Below are 25,352 nucleotides of genomic sequence, written 5' to 3' on the forward strand. Positions count from 1 at the left end.
TAAATTCTGTTTCTAAGAAGCTCTCATTAGAAATTGTTTACATATTTTTAGTGGGTAAAACAACATGTTGCCTTGCCCGGTCGTGGTTTTGAATTTGCAATTTGAGTTGAGCATGTGGACTTCTTCCTGTTTGTGTCTGTTGTGATAATCTGGCCAGTGCAGGAGGTGTATGATCTGAGGATTAGATAGGTACAGGTGGTAGATGAGCTGTTTAATTGGCCTTGCAAAGATGGTCTTCAAGGTCTGGGACTAGAGCATTGGGTGTGGAAATGGCAGCAGACAGAGGAAAGGATGGGAGAGGAAAGGAAGGTCAAAGGTGGCTCTCTAGAAAGTAGGTCACTGATCTGGAAGTAGGCCTGAGATGTAGAGATGGCTACAGACAGAAGGGTAAAGCTGGGGTCTAGGAGAGGGTTGCAGCTACTACTCACGAAGGTGGTTCCTGGACAAAGAGGGATCTCAGGCAGGTCTGGAGCCATGCTTGTGGGGAATTGACTATAATGGAAAACTAGATGAACATGATATAAAACATGCCTGTAGTCCTCGCACTTGGGAGGCTGAAGCAGGAGGATTGCAAGTTTTTTTTTTAATATTTATTTATTTATTTATTTATTATGTATACAATATTCTTTCTGCATGTATGCCTGAAGGCCAGAAGAGGGCACCAGACCTCATTTCAGATGGTTGTGAGTGACCATGTGGTTGCTGGAAATTGAACTCAGGACCTTTGGAAGAGCAGGCAATGCTCTTAACCGCTGAGCCATCTCTCCAGCCCTGAGGATTGCAAGTTTGAGGCTAACCTAGGCTACATAGTAATTTCAAAGACAGTTTATATTACAAAGTAGAACCCTGTCTTTAAAACAAGGTGTGTGGGGGGGGTAGTGGGGCTGGAGAAATGACTCAGAGATTAAGAGCACTGGTTAGTCTTCCAGAGATCCTGAGTTCAATTCCCAGCAACCACGTGGTGGGCCACAACCATCTATAATGAGATCTGGTGTCCTCTTCTGTCATGCAGGCATGCATGCAGGCAGAACACTGTGCACGTAATAAATAAATAAATCTTTAAAAAAAATACTACAGGACTGGAGAAATGGCTCAATGGTTAAGACTGCTCTTCTAGAGGACTCCTGTTCAATTCCCAGCATCCACATGGTGGCTCATGGCTATCTATAACTCCAGTTCCATGGGACCTGACATACTTACCAAGACATACATTAAGGCACATAAAATATAAATGAATGAATGAATAAATAAATGAATAGATAACAAAAAAATTTAAGAAGCTACAAACTGTGGCAGTATGTTCTAAATCTGTATTAGGCACGTTAGTGAGAGTGTTGAGCTTTTATCATTGCTTCACAAAGCTGGGTCACATGAAAGTGTTTCCTGAGAAGCATGCTAGGTTCTTGCCGGTATGTATTCCTTGTCCCTGCAGTTTTCTGTCCTCCTTTTGGTCTAGGTAATAGAGTACATTTTTAAAAATATACTTATAGCCGGGCAGTGGTGGCGCATGCCTTTAATCCCAGCACTTGGGAGGCAGAGGCAGGTGGATCTCTGTGAGTTCGAGACCAGCCTGGTCTACAAGAGCTAGTTCCAGGACAGGCTCCAAAACCACAGAGAAACCCTGTCTCGAAAAACCAAATAAATAAATAAATAAATAAATAAATAAATAAATAAATAAATAAATAAATGAGTAAATAAAAATATACTTATTTTCTTGCTACCATCTAGTGTACTTCACTACCAAACATCAGAACATTCTGGTTCCCATTTCTAATTTGGCAAACATGACAAATAGTGTTCTTTATTTGGTTGTTTTTTTTTTTAAATATTTATTTATTTATTATGTATACAACATTCCTTCCATGTATGCTTGCAGGCCAGAAGAGGGGCACCAGATCTCATTACAGATGGCTGTGAGCCACCATGTGGTTGCTGGGAATTGAACTCAGGACCTCTGGAAAAGCAGTCAGTGCTCTTAACCTCTGAGCCATCTCTCCAGCCCTATTTGGTTGGTTTTTAAATGTCTAAGAAATATACTTTTCTCAGTTAATTTTGTCGTTTAAGAAAAGTAAATTTTTTTCTTCAAGGAAAAGGTTATGGTGCAAATGACTGAATTTGAGAGGAAAAAGCACTGCATCATTTACTTACAGAATGGTTTCCCTGCTATCTTGTAAAAGATGAAAGACTCTAGCCTAGTAGTTCTCACCCTTTGTGTTGTGACCCCTTTGGGCAGCAGTTCTCAACCTGTAGGTTGGGACCTTCTCATGGGGGTCTCCTAAGACCAACGGAAAACATGGATATTTACATCACAATTCATAACAGTAGCAAAGTTGCAGTTATGAAGTAGCAACAAGAATAATTTTATGGTTGAGGTTACCACACAGGAAGAACTGTGTTAAAAGGTTGCAGCATTAGGAAGGTTGAGAACCGCTGGTCTAGCCTGTAGTTACTGAATCAACTGCTTTGCAGGTACTGGCTGAAAGCATAATTGTTTTGTGGGAAATGAGTAAGTTATACTTAAAAGATGTTTTGTATTTGTGACATGGTATGTCAAGGAGTCTCTATATCCCTTTTCTAATGAGGTCAGTTTCTAATTTAGTTTTTAAGAATTTTATCTGTGTAAATGACAGAATAAAAACTGAATCAAGGGATGTAATTATTTGGCTACTTTCTGCAACAGATGTTTAACTCAGTTTTTCTCTTTACTAAGGTTTGATGTGTTTTCCTTTTTCTAAAGGTAACTTCAAAAGTTCATCAGATAGAAATCCTCCACTCAGCCCTCAATCCTCTATAGATAGTGAGTTAAGTGCTTCAGAACTAGATGAAGATTCAATTGGATCCAACTATAAGCTAAATGATGTAACTGATGTGCAGATTCTAGCCCGGATGCAGGAAGAAAGTAAGTTTTAATTGTTGAAAGTTGAGATTTTTGTTACTACAGGGCTACACGAATCTAGAAGTTCTAAGGATTTGGAGTGGTTACTTGTTTTTTATTTTGTAGTTCCTGGGGATTCATCTTAATATGTGCTCTTCACTGAGCTACTTTCTCCGGGGATTTATGGCCTTAAAAGATGCCCTAGATCTTGCCCCTTCAATAGCAGTTTCTCTGCATAAAGTAATGACAAAAGCCTGATTCTGATTCTAAGATTCGTTTTTGTGGATGCCAGTAGCTAGTAGGACTTGCTGAAGATGTACTTAAGTCCCCGTCCTCTCCCCCCCTGTTATAACTTACTCTAAAGGTTGTTGCTAATGTATTCTGTTCACTGCCTACATAGTAGTTCTTCCCTCAGTGTTCCTTCAGTCCAAGGTTGAGTGTCTATGTTTATATAGTAGAACTTGGTTTTTGTTTGTTTGTTTTAATTTATGGCTTTTACGCTGTTACTTAGACTCCAGATTCAAAAAGTCTTGGAATTAAACAAATAGTACATTTTCATTCAGTTTAAAAATAACTTTGCATCTTTATATAGAAGGATGTCTAGAAGTAGAAAAAGAATTTTCTTTATACTTTGCACTCATAAGTCGAATTTCTCAATAGTAATCATATACTTAAATTTTTAAAATATTTAAATGTTTGAAAAATACAATCAAAGAAATAAATAGAAATTCACTGTTGCTAGGTCTCCGGCAAGAATATGCAGCCACCACCTCTCGGCGCAGTTCTGGTTCATCTTGCAATTCTACGAGGCGGGGCACTTTTAGTGATCAAGAACTGGATGCACAGAGCTTGGATGATGAAGATGATAGTATGCACCATGCAGTATACCCTGCTGTTAACAGGTTTTCGCCATCACCACGCAACTCACCCCGACCATCTCCTAAGCAGTCGCCTAGAAATTCGCCTCGTTCACGCTCTCCTGCCCGGGGAATAGAATACAGTAGAGTGTCCCCACAGCCTATGATTAGCCGGTTGCAGCAACCTCGCCTTTCCCTCCAGGGCCATCCCACAGATTTACAGACAAGCAATGTTAAAAATGAAGGTAAAACAGCAGAGTTTGGAGAATAAGATGTCCATATTTTAGTGTAAAAAGAATGCATTTTTCCCCAAATAATTTTTATTTCAAATAGTCATGTTCACCATTTTATTAATACAAACAGAAAAAGTAAATTTAACTTTATGAAGCTAAGTATCTGTCAGTTAGTAATATGAGTCCCAAGCCATACTACAGGATTAAGTGGACATGGGAATTTTTAAGGGGTTTGCTTTATTTTACTCATGGAGTGGCCTTTATTTCTTTAAATTTGATGGTATAATTTATAGTTTCATTAAGGGTGCTGTTATTTCATTCTTTTATAGCCTCTGTCTGGGTATGGTTGTTTTTTTTTCTCTTTTTTTCTTTTCTTTTCTTTCTTTTCTTTCATTTCCTGTTACTTTTACAGTATACAGAAAGAAATATTTAAATATATCATTTTACTTTGAATTATACTTAATATCTGAAAGAATAGCTTGATTTTTTTAAATTATTATTTATTTCAAATCCCATTGTAGAGAAACTTAGGCGCAGTCTTCCAAACCTATCCCGAACATCAAACACACAAGTTGACTCGGTGAAGAGCAGCAGAAGCGACTCCAACTTTCAAGTGCCAAACGGAGGAATACCTCGGATGCAGCCTCAGGCCTCAGCCAGTAAGTACTTACTTGCACTTTTAAGTGGCATTCAGGAGTAGAAAATGAAACTTAGAGACTGATTTTGTGCTGAATAACCATATTAAATTATTACTGCAATATGATTTTGTGTGGCCAGCAAGGTGGCTCAGCCGGTGAAGGCACTTGTTGGCAAGCCGGCAGCCTGAGTTAGATACCTGGAACTCACATGGTAGAAAAGATGATGTCCAACCTCTATGCCTGCACCGTGGTGCATGCAGCACTTCCTCTTGCCCACCAGTGACTCTAAATAAAAAATAGAGTAAAACTAAAAAGGTAATTCTGTAATAAAATTTAAAAATTGTCTTTTTATAAAATATTTACGGTTTTTATAATTGCATGACACTCTCTGTGGTTTCTACTTCCTCTTGCTAAAGATCATCTTTGTTTTGTCTTGTTTTCTCTTTTCTGTTTTTGAGACAGGGTCTCTGTATAGCCCTGGCTGTCCTGGAACTCACAATGTAAACTAGGCTGGCCTTGAATTCACAGAGCTCCTCCTGCCTCTGCCCCTCACATGATGGGATTAAAGGTGTGTGTCACCACTCTCAGTTAAGATCCATCAGTTTTTAGTATGCAATACTGTATAATTTAAGGCTCTCAAGGAATGAATGTGTTGTGCTATCATAGAAATGCCTGTATTTATGTAACATAATTCTTGTCACAGAGCAAAAAGTCAAGTTTTTATTACTAATAAGGGATTGAATAAACAATTTTTAAATCTGTTTTTTAAAAAGGATAGACTTTGCTTTTATTTATAGAAGTAGGCAGTCACTATCCAAGTATATATCTTATAAAATAGATTTTCTTTAAAAATCTTCCCTTTTAGACTTTCTAGAGCTGGAGAAACAGCTCAGTGCTAGTATTTGATGAGCATGTATGAGAACTGGGTTTTATCCCCACTGCCACAGAAGTAAAACAGAATTAAAGTTTATTATTATATATTTTATGCCATATCATAATAAAAGTAATTGGTTTAATAATAGCCTATTAAATCTGTAGCAAAACTGAACTTGTGGCTTTTCTTTGTGAAACAAAAGTATTTTATAAGAATGTGTATAATCTCACTTAATATCTGCATCTGTTCATATGAATTTTGTATTTTTTACTTGATTAATCTCTGTCTGCCAAAGATGTATTTGTAAACAGTATAACATTTAATCAGTGTAGATGTCAGATTAGCCCCTATTTCTAATTGGCTTGTATAATAGTTTAAATTTGAGGTAATAAGTTACCAAAACTTTTATTTTTTAAGAATTGGTCAACATTTCTTTATTTATAATATTTGGGGAATTAACTATTGAGTTAAGTCTGAACTTAAATAGAATATAGAATAAATTAATTAGAGGCCTGGTCTGGTAGTTCACACCATTTATCCCAGCACCAGAAGGCAGAGTAGGCAGATCTGAGAGCTTAAAGCCAGCCTGGTCTACAGAGTGAGACCCAGATGTGTGCTCACTATAATTGTATTTTTGGTAACTGGGTGAATACTAACCAAGGAATGTGATAGGTCTTTCTTCATGGAGATAATTTTTTCATATCTTTAGCTGTAGTGTTTGCCTTTGTTTTGTGACAGGAAGTATCGTGACAGGGCATTCCTACTCTAGCATGACAGATTTCTTAAAACTTTAAATTGTTTGGTATTTTACATTAAAAATGATGAAATTTGGGGGAGGAAATAGCACTGGAACCCAAAACTTAAAACCCCAGCAGCTTTTTCATAGAGCATTAGCAAAAACAGTAATGGTCCGTCAGAAGGAACAGCTGTCACAGTAAAACCATGAAAGTTCTTAATAAAATGGCTGTTCCAGCACATAGCAGCACAGAAGAGTGTTGAGGATAATGTAATGGAAAGAAAGGAGCAAGACTGGTAAGTGTTACAAAGACGACACATGCAGTATAGACAAAGACCAAACAGGTACACAGTGATAAATTCTAAGTCAAGTTGGCCAAACACAGCCCAAGTAAGGGATTCAGGAATGACTGCACATTAGCAACCATGCATTAGTAACAGCTGTGCATTGCATGCAGCCTCATTATAAAAGGGCTGTGGTTTGAAACATTTGCTGCTTACCAACTAAGGTAGGCATGAGTATACAGTCAGACCAATCAAGGGATCTGGAAGATGACTTCTTTCCTTTTCCCTTTTCTTTCTTTTCTTTTCTTTCTTTCTTTCTTTCTTTCTTTCTTTCTTTCTTTTCTTTTCTTTTCTTTTCTTTTCTTTTCTTTCTCTTCTTTCTTTTCCTTTCCTCTTTCTTTCTTTCTTTCTTTCTTTCTTTCTTTCTTTCTTTCTTTCTTTCTTTCTTTCTTTCTTTCTTTCTTTCTTTCTTTCTTTCTTTCCTGGGTTTGTTTTGTTTTTCAAGACAGGGTTACTCTGTGTAGCTTTGGAGCCATTCTGGAACTCAGTAGACCAGGCTAGCTTTGAACTCACAGAGATCCATCTGCCTCTGCCTCCCGAGTGCTGGGATTAAAGACATGCGCCACTATCACCTGGCCTAAAAGATGACTTTTCTATTAAGAGCCCTAGGTATACTTCCAGAGGACCCAAGTTCAATTCCCAGCTTCCACCTGACTGTTCATGACCATCTGTAACTCCAGTCTCAGAGCATCCAGTGCCCACCTATGGCCTCCTTGAGCATCAGATATGCTCACAGTGCACAGATAATCATGCAAGCAAAACACCCTTAGGATAAAAAAAATTTCAGTTAAAGAAAAATAATAAACCAATCTAAAATGAACTGTTGCAATTACCTCGCTATAATATATAAATAACCTACCTATGGTTATACATCTTAACAAATGACAGGTTAGTGTTCAAACTGTGTTGATCCAGCTCAAGAGACTTGTTATATCCGTGGTTTATTACCAAGGTATAACGATCATACAGAAATACTCCTTTTTTTTCTGAGCTTGAAACTACATTTTAAAGCTGTGTGGAAAATTGTTACTCAAGATTTATATGCCTTATTCCTCTGGGTATATGCTGAAATGTTTTCTGTACAAATAAACTTTGATGTTCCACTTACTGAAGAGTTGATACTGTTTTTGTTTTAAGTGTTAAGATACTCATTGTGGTAGTAATAATTGGTATAGGAAACATGAATTTATAAAATTTTAAAAATGAATTTAAAAGTAGAATTTCAAGTTTATTATCTTTGATTAGAGAATAGTGGGTTTTATGTCTTTAAACCCACAAATTAATTTGACATGTGAAAATGGCTTGTTTCTGGGGGCTTCCCCTTCAAATACTTACCCAGTAATAAAAAACAATCTACAGTATTAGTTAATATGGCATGAACTCGTTTTGAGTGAGTCATAGTCCTCACATGCATTACAGCCATGCTCTTTATAGCATCTCTACATAGAGCTGAAATGTGCACTTCACCTTCAGGTGTGCTATTCTATTTAGCTTCAGTTATTAAGGTCTTGATTTTTCAAAATTCTACATGATAAATCTCCAAACAGCTTCTTGTTTGGTAAAACCAGCTCTGCCTAAATTCTCTCTCTATCCTCGTCCCATTACTTAGACTATTTTAGCAGCTTAAAGCTTTATGGCAATGAACAGATTGGGAACCTAAGACTAAAATAATACACCTATTAACATATCAACAGAAAAATGTATACTAAAGTTTTTTTTATAATTACCTGCCTTCTTTAGCAAATAGAATTGCCATTATATAGTCACATTATTCTAGAATTATTTTTTGTTTCTTTCTGGTAGTTTATAATTAAGGAAAAAGTATAGGGAAAACATAATAGTTTTCTGGTTATTAGTTCATTATATGGGAAATATTTGTGTAGTTTTGCAGAGTTTAATTTCAGCATTTGATAAATTATATAGGCAGAAGAGTTAGATCATCATCCTTTTAAAACTGTATTTACTGGCTGGGCGGTGGTGGCACACACCTTTTTTCCCAGCGCTTGGGAGGCAGAGGCAAGTGGATCTCTGAGCCGGAGGCCAGCCTGGTCTAGAGAGTGAGTTCCAGGACAACCAACAACCAGGGCTGTTACTAAGAGAAACCCTGTCATGAAAAACCACAATGAGAACTGTATCTACTTGTTCTCTCTTACATTTGCAGCTACAGTAATACTCACTTATAACTACAAATGTGTTTAGAAAATGGAAATCCAGAATATTAACAAGCTTAAAACTTAACTATACTGTAAAAATTTAGATTTTTGTTTAAAGTTAATACATCACAATTTTTAAAGGTTATCGTTTTACATATTTTTAATAAAATGTGTAATTGTGCTTTATATATGTATAGTTATATAATATAAAGTTTTCATAATTTTTACTTTAATATATACTTTAATAAGTTAGAAAGTATATGTAAAAATGTAGCAACAATTTTTATGTATTTTATATAAGGAATTGGTACATTTCACTATAAACTCCAGTTATTAATTTAATAGATGTTTCATTTTGTTTTAAATCTTTCTTCAGCTATGAATGGTAAAGCTTTGGTTCTCACTTGCTGGTATGCATGAGACTAACTTTGCAAGGCTGCTGATTTCTACCCTCTGGACCACTTCTTTTGCCTTGTCACTATGCCAGTCACTATTCTTATATGCTTATTTGCTATGGCTGCATTATTGTGGATGCTGGCATTCAAATATGGGCTTTATAACAGTGCTAATATATTTTTAATGTTAATATTTGTAAAATGTGAGTAACTTAAAAAGTTTAAGAAAACCAGAGCATTTTCTCAGTTTCTTCAACTAAAGGGAGAGGTGTTATCAGAGGCAGAAGTTTTCAAAAGGATAATAACTTATTTCCTAACATTACCAGAGTATGGGCTTAAGTTTAGTTTTCAGAAAAATACAGTAAGTATTGGCTTATAAGGGACGAAAAGGAATAGATGAAAACCTCAATGCAATCTTTTTTTATATAGTAGAAGCTTGATTATTAATTTTAATGGCTAAGGTATTTTTACATGTATTGTAGCATTTGAGCTTCCCAAATACACATTTGTTTTTGCAGAGAGCAGGGTTCCATGTAGTCAAGTTATCTAGAGTTTGACCCAGCTGAAACCAAAGTGCTTTCCCCAGCACTTCCCACTACTGCCTGCAGACTGCTCCCAGGCTAATTTGCATGCGTAGGCATCTGGGAAAACTCTCTTGGATGGCTCTACTGGGACATGATTTGAGACTGAACTGTAGATAATTTGCTGAATACAGGAACAGTTTTACATGGACGCAGAGTGTGCCCCAGAGGAGGTATATAGGACCAATACTGTGCTCTGCTCCACTCACCTATGAAGTATCTGGGTGGTTGATAACCTTTGTTTAGCCTCCTAAGGTCCACAAGGAAGGAATTTCTTCAAGGTTTTACCTACTACCAAAACAAATATTCTTCAGTTTTGAATTATTTTGAAACATGAGTTAAAATATATCCTATTATATGCAATACTTATATAATTGGCTAATCTAAGACTAGAAAAGTTTAAGGACCATCAATTTAATAAGTAATACTGGATCAGTTACCTAATCAAAAAAAATATTTTAGAATTGTGGTGATTTGGGGCCTTTATCACTAGGCATTTTGATTGAATACATCTTAGAGGCTCAGACTCTCGTGTCTCAATTGATTTTTAGGCAAATGCAAATTTAATATAACTTTAAGTCTCTACATTTTGTACAGTTGTTGGTCACTGTGATTATTCAGTAGAAATGGTTGAGTATACGTGATAGTCCAAGCACTGAGAATTTATATGTCAGATAGCCTAGACTTCCCCATAGCTAGGAATGGGAAGCCAGAGTTGCTATGGAAGCAAGAGAGACATCAAACTCAGCATGGAGGCCTGATGACCTGAGTTCAGCAACCCTGGGACCCGTGTGGTGAAGGAGAGAAATGAGTCCTGCAGGTTGTCCTCTGACATACATTTGCCATGGCATGCCAAATGTGGTCATGTACACACACAATTAAGATTTTTAATTCTAAAAGTAAGATAGAAAAAATAATGGCTTATAGTTTGCCAACAATAATCCTTTGTTTTTCCTTTGTGGTTCTTTACAACTGAGCCTCCTTCTGTTCTTTAAACACTTGGCACGCCCAGTCTCAGCATTCTCTACTGTTGCTTCTTCCTCCCTCTGGAATGCCTTCTCCAGACCCCACACAACTCTTCCCACTCTTCACTGGTATCCGAGTAGATCTCCTCTTTTAAAAGTCTTTATGGATTACCTGTGTATAATTGCAACTCCAGTCTTCTCCCCATCCTCCTTTCCTGCCTTGTGGCCATCCCTGTCTGGAAGGCTAGATATTTGCTACTTTATTGTCATTCTCCCCTTTACTACATATTCCATAAAAATAATTTTTCTTTCCTAAATAATTTCATAAGAATAAGAAAAGTTCCTAACTGGCTCCTGAGGCTGTTTTACCCAAACAGGGTACCTGGGATACTCCTGTTTGTATAAATGAATATCAAGATGTGTGAATGGACCAGTGGTGGGTGGGTAAGTGGGTGGGAGGGAGGGAGCGAGGGAGGGAGGGAGGGAGGGAGGGAGGGAGGGAGGGAGGGAGGAAGGAAGGAAGGAAGGAAGGAAGGAAGGAAGGAAGGAAGGAAGGAAGGAAGGAAGGAAGGAAAAGAAATAGAAATCTGGATGACAGAACATGTGGGCAAATATATAGGTGAATAGTATCTTATAATGTTGTGGTTATAGGTATAAAGTAACAGCTTTTTCTCCCCCAAGTCTGGAGAAGTTTTTGCTTATTTGCCTGACCATGTTTGAGTTACATTGGCATCAAATACAATGTCACTACAGTAAGGTTTGCAGTGCTGCAAAATTAAAAGTCAGCCACAGTTTCTTAAAGTTGATTATCTCAGGGAAATAGTAGTGTTTTGACTCTGATAGAGATAACAGACTTTACCCTTCTCTCTGGTGTTGCATCCAGTATCCTTTTACCACCTGATGATCTTTTTTATGATGGCGTTTTATCCCTACATAGACTTGGAGGAATAGAACATTGGTGTTTTTGTTTTTATTTTTTGGATATAATTCCTAAGGTGTAGAAAGCCTATCTTTCTACACATCCTACAAGACCAAAAGATGGCGATTTTGAACTACTTAACTAGGTGATTAGAATGGGACTGGAGCAGAGTAACTCTAGTAGTTGGCCCTTCTTCACTCTGCACAGTGCTGGGCTGTCTTACATGCCAGTTTTGGAAGTTTCAGTGTAGTCAGTAGACTGGAAGTTTGAGAAAAATGACTTACAATCATCCTTGATCACATTACAAAGCAGATGCCCTAACTCATGTAGACCCCCCTCAACACACACACACACACTCGCACAAACACACATGCACACATACAAACATGCATGCATAGGCTATAGGCCCTCAGACCAGACGTGCTACTACCCTGTCTGAGGTACACATTAGTTGGATTTTACATCAAGATAACATTGAACACATTAAAGCTGCCAGGTTGTACGAGGACTTGCTGGTTCTGAGTTTTCTTCTCCTTTTTGAGAGTGGAAATTACTGTTTGATTTTGGAGCAGTAAATCTACCAATAATTGCTTTGCCAAAATGTGCTCTTTTTTTGCATCAAATGAGTACTGTATTTATTTTCTATTCTGTGTGCTTATATTCATCATCACTTTTATCATTATGTTTATATTCTTTGCATCTGTAGCATGTTTGCTGGTAGCTTGTTTTCTCTTTGATGTTCCTGCCAATTGACATATTAGAGTTTTTTTTTTTATCTACCAAAAAAAAAAAACTTATTCTAAAAATATGCATTGGCACTAAGATTTCTGCCCCTTTTCTTTTCCAACTCAATGCACGAAGCATCACTTAAAAATCTTGCACTTCTGGAATTCTAACGCATTTACCTCAATGGTTTCTGTTCCTTGATAGCTTTTAAATTTCATTAAGTGTTCAAGTTTACAGAAGCTGTAGCCTTTACCTTGTTCTTCCTGGCAAATATTACACTTCCTTGTTTTTCAACAGCTTCTCAAAGGCTGAAAAATTTGCCTCGTACTTCCCTCAAAGCCAAACAGTTGCTTCCAACTTCATCTACAAAAAGAGGTAACTACAGCCTCTGCTTGAGTTTAAATTTCAGCAAGTAATGTAGATCAGTCTTTCACCTTCTGGATTTTTGAGTCAATGGTGCCTATAAACACATTTCAGTTTGTTTGTTTTTCTTAATAAAATAATGCAGATCAATTCCCTGTTGTGGATAATTGCAGAAGAAACCTATTTTCTTCAGAGGTATGTATTGAATTGTTATGAAAGGATTAAATGACAATTTATCATTTTTCCTACTAATCTCAAATCAAAGATTTATTATTTTAAATTAATGAGAATTGGACAAATAGGCACTATAAATGTCACACATTCTATTAATATTTTCCCTCAAATATTGGTCTTTGGGTTTACTTATCTGTGGTTAGATAAGGAGAGGAGAAGTTTGCATTAGAAGCTGATTGAAGTTAAGACTCAAGTCTTTTTGGTTAGTGAATGTATTTGGAAGACTTAGTGTATAAGTGGCAGCTGCTGTGAGAACAGCGTGCTAAGAAATACATGAATTTGGGCACTAAGTCTGGACAATAATCGGTTCCAAAAGATTGAGTGTATTGGTGATAGAGGACAAAAGAATTAAGAAAACAGTGATGTAGAGTAGACTTGTAGTTCTGAGAATAAACAGATGTCTCAGAATAGGACAGAACAAACAGAAGCAGTGGGGAAAGATATCTCCCTCCCTACTGATAGTAAGAAAATTTGAGGAAAGAGGAATTTTGATGTTTTATTTTTAAAAAAATAAATAAATATGTGGTTAGTATGATTGCAAAACACTGTATACTTTTAAACAGGTTTAAGTATGTTAACAAAGAGTTAGTGTGTGATTGTGACTCCACAATGACAGTGGGAGAACCTACATAGGACCAAACTAGGCCCTCTGACAGTTGTGTGGCTTAGGCAGTTTGTGGGGCCTCTGGCAGTGGGACCAAGATTTATCCCTAGTGCTTGAACTGCTTTTTTGGAGCCCATTCTCTTTGGAGGGATACCTTGCTCAGCCTAGATGTGTAGGGGAGGGCCTTGGTCCTGCCTCAAAGTGATATGCCAGACAAAATTTTTGATTCCCCATGGGAAGCCTTACCTTCTCTGAGGAATGGGTGGGGGAGGTGAGGGAGTAGAAACTGGGATTGGTTTGTAAGATGAGAAAAGATTGTTTTAAAAATAAAATTTAAAAAAGATTAGAATCTGTAGGAAAGAGAATAGGCAAATAGTAGCATAGGGTGCATGCTTAATGTGCTACATGCTAGATACTCAGATACACCTGCCTTGATACCATAGTCAGGAAGAACACACTGTGTAGGGCTATTTCTTTAGAGTGAGAAGACGATTTGGGGCTTTATAGAAAGACATCCTATTATCTAATAAGCAAAAAGGAAGTAAAGCATACTCAAGAGTCTCTGGCGCTGCTGTGAACAATGTTTATATCATGATAACATAAATATAGCTGAGATTTAAGCAACAATTACAGTATAGCTTTATTGACAGAAAAGGAACTCCTAGGAGGTTGAGGTAAAGAACAGCAAGAAAGTTAGATCACATTTACTTTCTGAGAAAGACAGTAGTTGAAATCTAAAACTTATGACTGGAAACAGCTCAGAAGTGAAGAGCACGAGCTGGTTAGGCTTCCAGAAGACCTGAGCTCAGCTCCCAGAACCTAGCACCCATTCAGGTAGCTCTAGAGATCAGTGCCCTCTTCTGGCCTCCACAGGTGCACACACACACATGATACCTACACACAGATACATACAATTAGTTTTAAGAAAAAACCAAAAAACCCTTTTATAAGAATGAAAGCTATTGGTTCAAACCAATGATACACAAATATTGCTAGAAAAACAAAGATAAATATGGGAAGAGGGGGACTAAGAACCTCCTTGCTTATCGAAATACTGTTTACTAAAGTCAGCCTGGGTGTCCTAGTGGATGATTGGATCTTTGGACATGTGACCACAATGAGATGCATGCAGCTCTTAGTAGGATGAAATCCCATGATTTGTGACAACATGGGGACCTTAAGGCTATTGTGTTATATATAATGACCCAGACACATAGAATATTTTAATCATCTCACTAATGTGTATTTTCAAATAATAGAAAGTAACATGGTGGATATCTGAGATGAAGAGTGGAAGGAAAGAGTGGGTGGGGAGTGCCAGTGGGTACAAAGTTACAAGTGAACAGGAAAGAGTAAATATTACTCTTTGTAGTAAGATAAACTATACTAAATATTCAAAATATCTAGGGAGGCATTGAATTCTCTTACTATAGGCAATAAATGTCTGAGGCGAGGGGTACGCCAACTCCCCTGACTTCATCATTGCACAATGTATACACTGAATGAAAACATTACTTTTGCCCCAGAAACATGTATACTTTTTTCTCTTTTTTTGAAATAGGGTTTCTTTTCTATGTAGTTCTGACTCTGTAGATTAGGCTAGCCTGAAACACCAGAGTTCCACCTGCCTCTGCCTCCTGAGTGCTAGGGTTAAAGGCATGTGCCACTATGCCTGGCTATACCATATTTTTAAAAAGAAAAAAAAAATACCTGATGGAATTGTTTGAGAACAGTGGGCTACTTTTCTGAGATTTCCAGATTTTTGAAAACCTCTTGCTTGCCTCTAGCTAGCAAGGAAGGTGAAAACATGACATGACTAGGGGTTTGCTCAGGGTGGAGAGCTTGCTCACACTTACCAGGGAGGCTCTGGGTTTGATTCCCAGCACTGGAAAAAATAAATAAAAGCAAATTAATCTCAATAGAGTAGTTGGGAAGAGGTGCGTGACAAAAGGCATGTTATCCAAAAGAGCAGAGACCACTAACTAGACTACAGTAAAAGAACTGTTGCTTACTTAAAGCTCCTTGTCTGGCACATCATTTTTTACTTTTGAATCAAGTAGCTTTGTGTAATTTTACATTTTTACGTAAAAATTTAATCTCATGGATTTTGTATTAAAAGACCAAAGCTTTTGACCATATTTCTAAAGGGTTACATAATTTTTGTGAATCCAAGCTCTCCAACTGCAAACAACCTATTCTTGCTTAGTGATCCAGGCTTTCATATGTTGTGGTGTGTATTAGCTGCGTGTAATATTAACATACCTGTAACCCCAACACTTGGAAGGTGGAAGCAGAAGGTGTGGATTCAAGGCCAACCTCAATATATAGTGAAATCCCATCTCAAAAACCAAGGGCTGGACATGTAGTCAGCGGTAAAGCACGTGACTAGCATGCTTAAGGGTGTGTGTTCAGGCCCCAGCACTGTAAAATACAACACTGGTTCAATTACTGATGATCCTGAGTTTAGAACACTTCTAGGGTCTGAGGCCAAAGCCCACTGCACCAAGAATAGCCACTTTTCTCTAAGTGCCTAGTGTCCAGTAATAAAACTACTGTTGCCCTTTTCTCCTGACTTCATTCAGATTGAAGGTGGCACTTTGTATCATTTCCTTCTTCTAGCATTTGAGTGGAAAAACTAACAACAAAGTCTTCCTTTGGTCTGGGGAGTTGCTTCATTTCTGCTGTTCTTAAACATCTTTATATTGAGTTTAAAATTTATTTTTATGTGTGGTTTTTAACTTAGTCAAGTGTGTGTATGCACACCTGAGTGAGTTTATGTGCACCATATGCACATAGGTGTCTTCAGAGGTTAGAGGGCATCATACGTCCTGCAATCGGAGTTACAGGCAGTTGTGAGCCGCCTAATATGGTTGCTGGGAACCAAACCTGGATTCATTGCAAGAGCAGTAAACATTCTTAACTGCTGAACCATCTCTCTAGCCTCTTGGGCAGACTTTTAATGATCTTATTCCATTAGTTTTACGTTGTTTCTGTTGAGAAATCCGATATTTTAATTCCTCTTCCCTCTTTCTCAAATATTTTTATGTGTATGTTTGTCCCCATGTATGTCTGCGCACCTGTGCATGAGTACAGTACTGTAGAGGGTGCTGGATCCTTCAGGCCTGGACAGTTGTGAGCTGCCGCATGGTTACTGGGAATCAAACCCATGGCCTCTGAAAGAGCCCATGTGTTACTCACCAAGACATCTCTCCAGTCCCCCCCTTTTTTTTAGTTTTATTTTCTTTATATGGATGTTTTGTCTACATGTATGTATGTGTACTATGCGCATGCCTGGTACCTATGAAAGCTAGAAGAGAGTCCTGTAAACTGCCACGTTGGGCCTGGAAACTGAACTCAGATCCTCTGCAAGAACAGCAAGTGTTCTTAACCAGTGAACCATTTCCTTAGTGTTCCCTTTTCCTGTTTTAAAAATTCTTTGTTGGAAGGCCCTCTATATTAATGTTATTAAAGCACATATGAACTCAGAGACTGAGGCAGTGTGCGCAAAGCCTGCATTGCATGTTCTGTACCAGGTCCTCTGCATACATGTCATGGCTTCCTGCTGTGTGGTGCCTGAGTGTGTAATAAGTGGGTCACTGTTCTTAGCCTTCTCTTGTCTAACTCCAGTGTGATAGTTTTATAAAATATTTTATTATTGCTGTAAAGAAAATTAGGGAATGCTTCATGAATTTGCATGTCATCCTTGCTCGGGCCATACTAATCTCTGTATATGCCGGTTTTGTTGTGTGTGCTGCTGAAACAAGCACAGAAGCCTGTTCTTTTCTACTAAGAGACAGAAAGGGAATGGTTCCCTATGGGAGAGGAGGGGGAGAGGACCTGGGAGGAGTAATGGGGACGGGAATCTATAATCAGGATACATTGTGTTTTCAATAAAAGTGAAAGTTAGTTGCTGGTTCTCAGAAATTTGATGTTCCTAGTATAGAGATCCTGCTTTCTTCCTGTTTTACCCTTCTTACAAGGGGGGGGGATGTTGTTTGGTAGGTTTTTTTGTCCATTTAAGTATGTCTTCTTGTTCTGTTTATGTGTCCGTGTGCACGCATGTCTGTGTGCACGTGTTCATGTCCGTGTGGAGGTAGAAGAAGCTCCGGGCGTCAGTTCTCTCACTCCACCCTGGGTTCCAGGGCTCAAACACAGATTGTCAGGCTTAGCCTGTCCGCCACCTTCTGGCCCTGTGCGTTTTTAGTAAATATAGGAGTTTTAGAGCCTTGTTCATACACATATAGTCTCTCCCCAATTCTAGTCCTCAGGGGCATGGACTGAAAAATACTAATACTGGGCCTTTGCCCTCTTGTGAGTCTTCTGACGACTCTCCATGCTTTGGGTTGTCATTCCTAGTTTTTGGGCTTCTCCAGCATTTAGGTTGCTAGTAATCCCTTAACAGAATTGAGAATTGAGCATTTTGAGTACAAGTCTTCATCTTTAAAAAGTTCATGTGCTTTTCCTGAAAATGCGTTTCTCTCCTCCTTACATTTAAACAGTGTGTATCTTTGAGCCTATGTGAGAATTCTTGTAAAGTCCTTCCTGCTAGTTCAGTCGTCACGGTCTTTTCTTGGTCTGTTCCTCCTGACTTCCTTCCTGGCCTTCATTACTGTTTCCTTGCTCTTCTGTGGTTACATACTAGACAGTGGACAGTGTGGAAGTCTACATTGTTCTGTGATAGATATTGTATTTTTTAAATATTGTTGGGCTTTAAGTAATTTTACTTCTTACAAATTAGTTTAAGCCTTTTTAGTAGGGATTGATTATTTTCTCAAAGACCACATAGTAACTAGTTTAGGTTTGTTTGTGGACATATGGTCTTTATTCCAACTTCTCAACCTCATTCTGCAACTCGAAAATCCCCACTAAGTATGTACAACTGGATGGGTGTGCTCCAGTAACCTTACGAAACTGGATTTATTCTCGTGGAGAGCAACTTTGGGACACATTTATTCAGATGTTTGTTTTAAAGCTTTGTTAGAGCAGATTCTGGGTATCTTATTCTAGGGCTGGGTGTCCAGTCCCATATGGATGTCATTTCCCTGCTCCCTAGTTAAGACATGATCCTTTTAGAGGTGTCCCCTGGCTGCCTTGACGTCTTGATTTGGCAAGGACTGTACTGTAGTTGGTTGAAACTCAAGGCACAGTAATTTTGTGTGGCTTTGCAAGCTTTCACTTTATAGTGCTACAGCCCTGTGTCCACAGGCATGGAGCTTCACTCTGCAAATACTCAGCCCATTGTCTAGCCGGAGACTCACGCAGACCCCTAAGCTGAGTGCTGAAGGTCTTCTAAGCAGCTCTCTCCTCTAAAGCACTGTGTTGCAGAGTTCTGATTTTGTCTTCTCTCTTCATAAGTTTGATCTGCCTGAGATACCCTCGCTATAGTTCAGAACAACAAAGAGCTACAGGGCTTCAGTACTGTCTCATTTCATATTACTCTTAAGAACAACATTCCAGGCCTCCTCCTTGCAGAAATCACTGTACTCAATGGTTCATGAACCTGTCCAGTCTTAAAAGAGTCTAGCAGCAGGCTGATCTCTCAGCCCTACTTAAGCTCTATTTCAGGTTCCGTCTTGGTCTTAGAACTTCTGATCAGTCTTGGCAGGGAGGGTAAGACAGAGCAGAGCAGCTCCCATTACTATAGTGTATCTTAGTGTCACTTTGTCCTACAGATGGATTGATAGAAACGGAGAAAACAAAATAGTATAGAATAACCCACTTCTGTGACCCAAGCTTTCTCTCCATTTGTACCCTCCTGAAACTAAGGGAGGTGTTTGAGAAAAGTGTTGTCTTTCTGCCTCTGGTCCACCCCCTACCTCCACCCTGCCTTATCTCTAATTTGATAAAACATGTTAAGGTTGTATTTGAATTGTGTGTTGCTGTTCATGACCTTCTGAGGAAACTAAAACTCAGAGGAGATGTGTTCAAACATGAAGTAGAGAACGGTGGGTGTGTACCCCAAGAGATCTAAACTTAAGCTCAATGGGACTTACTGCCATAATAAAATGTTTTTAAAACTTGTCTTGACTTAGAATTCAATGCAGACTGTACATTTCATTTCATGTATCTGGCATTTGTTTTAATAAAAAGCATTTTTCTTAGTAGACTTGGCATTATATGACTTCATAGACTCACGTGCTCCTGGACTGCATGCGTGTGTGTCAGAACAACTTTCAGGAATTACTTCTCTCATTTTGTCACGGGTTCCAGGGATTCAGTTCCAGTTGTCATATGTATGTGGCAAGCATCGTGACCCACTAAATCATCTCAGTGCCTCTAGAGTTACTTTTACAATAATAGTAACTGTTAATTCCTTATTCTTAATTATACTGAAGACATGTCTTTGAGGCTACAGCCATCTGATTTATGTTTACGTGTATAGTCAACCCTTTTTCCTCTAGACAGAATCCAATGGTGTCTATTTCTTTTTAAATTATTTATTGTTGTGTTGCATGTGCAGGTGAACATCAGGCAATGGTGGCGTGGGGGGTAGAGGTCAGAGGATAGCTTTGTCAAGTCCTACCTTTATATAGGTTTCTCAGACTGAGCTTGAGTTTCTAGGTATTTGTGGCAAGCCCCTTTAACCACTGAGCCATCTTTCTGGTCCCTTTATGGTGCCCACCCCCTCCTATTGTGGGATCCAAGATTCGCTGCTTAATGTACTTTTTTCAAGGACAATTGTAACCTTCTGAAGTAACCTTTTTTCTATTCGCCCAGAGAAATCCTCTATGTGAGGCTCATAATTAGATGTTCTAGTGCTCAATTGTCACGGTAATAAAACAGTAACTTCGCTAGTGCTTGGTTCCCTCTGGAAACACTGGTTTTCCTTTGCTGTTCTGCATGCAGTACCTTCTCCAGGCAAGTTCCGCTCCCCCGCAGCACCATCACCGTTGGCTCTTCGGCAGCCAGTGAAAGCATTTAGTAACCATGGCTCTGGTTCTGGTGGCCAAGAAACTACACAGTTCACACAAACCACCTCCTCACCTGGACCTCCCGTGGTGCAGAACACAGGCCCAGCAAACCCTTCCAGCAATATCAACAGCGCCACTCTAACCAGACCTGCAGGGACAACTACAATGAGGAGCGGCCTGCCCCGGCCGAGCGCCCCTTCTGCGGGGGGCATACCAGTGCCTCGCAGCAAGCTTGCACAGCCTGTTCGCAGGTAAGCAGTAAATGTGCTCAGCACACTTGAGCCTGTGGAAGTCAGTGTTGTCTCCCTTAAGTACTGAGTGTGGGGACTCATGGTGGCTCCCCCCACCTTAGGACAGTTTTAGTAAAGCATTACCTCCTTGTTCTGAAGAAGTCTTCAGTTGGACATAATACTCTCTTGTTTCAGATTAATTTTATTCAAATGCCAAACAAGATTAAGCATCTCCGGAAACTCCTAGGACAAAGTTGTTAAAGACACTTGAGTTTGTTGTGATATTTGTTCATTTTGGTAATAATAGCGAAAAAGATGAGAGAAGCACAAGGGGATTGAAAAACTTGTGCCTGCACTGAGCAGCTGCTTTTCACACTGGTATAATTGAGAATTGTCTATGGAGTGCTTATAAATGGAGACCCAGCTTCTACCTCAAAAGATTCTAAGCCTCTCCCCCCATTTTGTTGCTTAATCTTGAAATGATTCTGATCCCAGGGAGGTTGTGAGCCAACCACATGATCTCTACCCTTCTAGAAGGGTATTAGCACCATTAGTAAAGAGAGACGTCAGCTGTCACCAAAGTTTCTTTTCTTGAAACAAAGACGTTCCAATTTTGTATTTAAACTATACTCCGTACTTGCTATATCTTAATATAAACACTCAGTTTCAGATCTGGTTGTGGAACGCAATGGTTTTGTGTTGCGCACTGCACTAAATAACTCCTGACCTTGTCTAGCTGTCACAGTAGTGCGGTCTTCTTATAGACGAATTCAGTAAAATTAAGTCATTTTTGTGAGGACATGCAACTACTAAGACCGTCGGTTTCAAGTTTATCTGACGTCAGAACCCTTTCCCTGGTGCCCAAACTTGCGGCCACTCTGGCGGTGGTGGTGACAGTAATCTGAGTTGTCACAGTCGCCATTTCGTCTCACAAGACGGTAGATTAGTTGTCCATGTGTTAGGTTAGAGTGAGACTTCCTTTCCTCTCACTTTACTTCCATAGCTACATCAACAGAAAAGGAGGGGATCATCTTGGATGTAGTAAACTTTTGAAAGCTGTGAAGATGCTGAGCAAGGAAAGATTGTTCTGAAAGTCGTTTAGAGCGATGCTCTCATAGCTCCCTCAATAGCCCTCATGGGACACGGTGTTAACTGAAAAGTAAAGAAGACATGTAACAGAATGTATGTAGTATTTTGTATAGACATTTTAAAAAAATATCATAAATTTCCTTTATTTCAGATCCTTGCCAGCTCCTAAGACCTATGGTAGTATGAAGGATGACAGTTGGAAAGATGGCTGTTACTGATCAGCAGAGACAAGAACGCAGAGGTCCACAGCTTCATGAACACCCCTTCACCAGACTGAAACCAACTTTTCTATGCAGACTCTGCAGATAGGACTCTTGGGGTTGTAAAACCCCAGCCCTCTCTGTCTAAAATAGCACAACTGGCAGAGATGACGAAGCAGCACTTTAATACCATGTAACATCGGATGTGTTTGGTAATCATGCAATCGCTCTCCATGGAGTCACTCTTAGTTTTGTTCACTAGAAACACGGTTTATTTTTTATTATTTGACAGAGGCCACTATCTGGGCAAATACCTAATGGATGCCAAAGAGAAATGCCCATTTGTAAAGAGAGTACCTTTGTACATGGGAAGGTGGTGAATTCAGGCTGTCCAAAACATCACATTCAACCTACTTTACTGTATCAATAAATATTGTGTTAACAAGAACTAATATTCTGACTAGTTAAATTGTTTTATTAGTCCTTCAGGATAGAGTAAATTATAAAGATTGGGGGGGAGAAAGGAAAGGAAAGACTTGAGCTAAAGACTTAAAACATGCTACCTGTCTTTAAGAGAGTTGTATAAATTACTTTTGCAGGCTCATTGGAAAAATTATCAGTCTTTTAAATGTTGTGTTTTAGACGTAGTTTACATACAGCCACCACCAAATGGCGTCACCGTGCAGGCCCACTGCGTTGCATCAACATCTCAGACTTTTGTGTGCTTGTTTTGATTGCCAAAAGGGCTTACTATCAGTTGCACAATCTCTCTAAACTTTACAGTTCCTGGCTCAGGAAAGGTGGCTTTTGCTGTTGAAGCCCATTTACTCACACGCTGTTTTCTGTCACAGAACTAAGAGATCTTGTTTCCATTACCAGGTTTCTATGATGTGAAAGAACAAGTTGTATGTGTTTTTATTCTTCATAAAATAACACCTCAGAGCTTACAACCTGGAATAAAACCATACCGCAAGAGGAGGGGAAATCTATGCATTTAACTCCAAATATCTCTGGTGATGACGGTTGTGTTGTTGCTCTTAAGTGGCAAAACGGTCTATTATGTGGTTGTCGATCCACTTTAAGCTGAATAACTGTATGAACTATCTTTTTAAAATACTGTCCCTTTTGACTTAGATTATGCCTTACATCAGTGTTTGCATTGTTTGGTAAAAAAACCATCTGACTCTAATTTGCTAGATAACTTGCACTCTAGTGGCATACGTGTGTATATATCCCCTTGAAGTCAACTGTTTCAGTTTTATTGGATAATAATCAAACCAAACTAACTTGAGCTGACTTCTCATTTTTGATAATGAGGTCTGTTTTTTAAATACTTAATCTGGACAGATCTAGAATACTGGCAGTTGGGTCATATAAAGGTGGAGGGATGTGAACACGTTTCCTGTTATAGAGCATGTTCTGTAAGTTGGAAGTAGAAATGGAAAGGAAGCTTCCTGCTCAGGAAAGCATCAAGTTAATGATAACAAAGACCCAGGCTGCCAGGACTGACGCTGGACCAGCAGGGAGACCTTGAGCTGGAGTGTAGAGTGGAAGAACTTGTATCCTTGCATTTGAAGGTGGTGAGGGGAAAGGAGGGGTTATACATAATGATGAACTAGATCTAGAACTGTTGCTCCTCAGAGGAGGAGGAAACAGGTGCTTTGGTGAGGAGTGTCTCGTGTAGATCTAAGGAACAAAGAAGTAGCCACTGTCTCTGTGGAGTCACATGTGCACACAGCAGACAGGTCTCTGTTTCAGTGTGACATTTCAAAAAATAATAAATGCTGCAATCTAATAATCTAAAAGAACTTTAATGAACCATCTATTACATTTTTAAGTTAGATAATCAATTTCAAAAGGAATATTCAGGTTATTTAATGTTGTTTTTAAATGGCTGCATCAGAAAAAAAATTATTTTTTTTTAATTAAACTATTTCATCACTTGTTTAAAATTGTATTTGGGATCTGAGTTTGGTGATATTATTTTACTTGCTGCTGTACTACCACAGACTTTTAGTTTCCTAAAGAGAAAAATGGCCTTTTTACTAGAAAGCCTTTGCATATTGCCAGTTTTTCTGTTTGGGAAAATCTAAGGATTTACTGTGGTTAGTCATACAGAAAAAAATGTGGATTTGATAAACTAGTGCCTATGATTTTAACTTATGTTTGATATATAGTAGTAAGGGGTTATGAATGTTGATTATTTTGTGCCAACAGCCCAGAATTGTCACTTATATGTCAGCAGAAAACTATGACCTCTGCTTCCAAAGTTATTTAATTTTCTCAGTGTTTGGATGTTATTTTTTGTAAGTGTGTTAATAAAAGTGTAAAGAATTGGAAAAATATAAATATTCTTAAGCATTTGCTGGATCATTTTTCTACAAAACTTGTTTGTATATTATAAAACCCTCGGAAGCGTTGACTTCTCAGTTTTCATACCCTGGAAATCACATTTTGTAAAACTGGGACCATTCATAATTGTCAGATACTTTTTTAAATTATCTCAGAACATCGCTTTTATAAAAAGTTTTTTTGAAAGCAAAGAAAATTAAATACATATGTGGCCCCAGGTGTTTGTATAACTAGGATGGTCTAGACTATGTATGTTTAAATTGACAATTCACTGTACAGGTGTTCGGTTTTGACAGTACGATGCATGGTCCGTTTAGATCACATAAAGTTTGATTTGCAAACATTTCTATAGCCAAACTTGTAATATGTGGTTGCCTCCTTAATAAACAGCCTGACCATATGTTTATATTAATTTTATATTCATTTTCAAGTGTTTTATTAATTTCTGAATATGGGAAGAGTCCTTTTCTTCCCCTCCTCCACCCCATTGCCTCCAGTTGGTCTTAATAAATTTCTCAGTCTTTTTTTAAACACACAGACTCTAATCTTATTGCCCTTTCAGGTCCTGACTAGAAGTCTAGGGTTGGGTCACTACAGTCTCTCTCTCCTTGTTTCATATTTGAATCATTTGGAGTGATCTCAGATTACGTTGGGTTTGTTCTTGGAGCTTTTTCATTGGCTCTGAATTGATCTGTAGCTAGAGAAGCATCTGTAAAGCAAACAGGAGCTGTTATCTGGGGTTTCCAACAGGAAAACCCCATGCATTGCTAAACTGCATAGTTTAGCTGAGCATGTGACTTTTCTGGCTGGAACAATGGAGGCTTATGAGAGCAGTGGGTTCTGCTTGTGTTAGGAGGTACTTGCACCCACCTGCATTACAGTTTGTCTGACTGATGACACAGAAGAATAGTACCCCACACTGGAAGTCCTCTCCCTAGGCAGCTTAAAGAACCACTTGAAGAATTGTCGGTATACTTATGTCAGTTATGAATGAGAAGTTTATCTAAGCCATGTGTGTCTCCAGCATGAAGACCTACGTGGAGGCTCTTAGGAAATATTTACTGTAGTAGTGT

General features: G+C 38.5%; 1 protein-coding gene and 1 pseudogene across 3 annotated transcripts in view; one reads left to right on the forward strand and one right to left on the reverse strand.

The window, feature by feature from the left end:
- The window catches only part of Slain2 (SLAIN motif family member 2), a 62,671-nt gene extending 37,877 nt beyond the window's left edge, over window positions 1-24,794 (forward strand). For 2 of the 3 annotated variants that reach the window (XM_057772158.1, XM_057772161.1), the window contains 6 exons: window positions 2,738-2,899; window positions 3,618-3,977; window positions 4,487-4,624; window positions 12,594-12,671; window positions 20,344-20,659; window positions 21,879-24,794. In XM_057772158.1, the coding sequence (XP_057628141.1) occupies window positions 2,738-2,899; window positions 3,618-3,977; window positions 4,487-4,624; window positions 12,594-12,671; window positions 20,344-20,659; window positions 21,879-21,945 (1,121 nt within the window). In that variant the 3' untranslated portion in view covers window positions 21,946-24,794. The remainder of the gene's footprint in view (window positions 1-2,737; window positions 2,900-3,617; window positions 3,978-4,486; window positions 4,625-12,593; window positions 12,672-20,343; window positions 20,660-21,878) is intronic. The other variant, XM_057772159.1, reaches the window with a different exon arrangement.
- LOC130876692 (U6 spliceosomal RNA) lies at window positions 17,164-17,264 on the reverse strand (annotated as a pseudogene).
- Window positions 24,795-25,352: the final 558 nt, after the last annotated feature.

The sequence above is a fragment of the Chionomys nivalis genome, chromosome 6 (genome assembly GCF_950005125.1).
Source record: "Chionomys nivalis chromosome 6, mChiNiv1.1, whole genome shotgun sequence".
In the NCBI taxonomy this organism is placed as follows: domain Eukaryota; kingdom Metazoa; phylum Chordata; class Mammalia; order Rodentia; family Cricetidae; genus Chionomys; species Chionomys nivalis.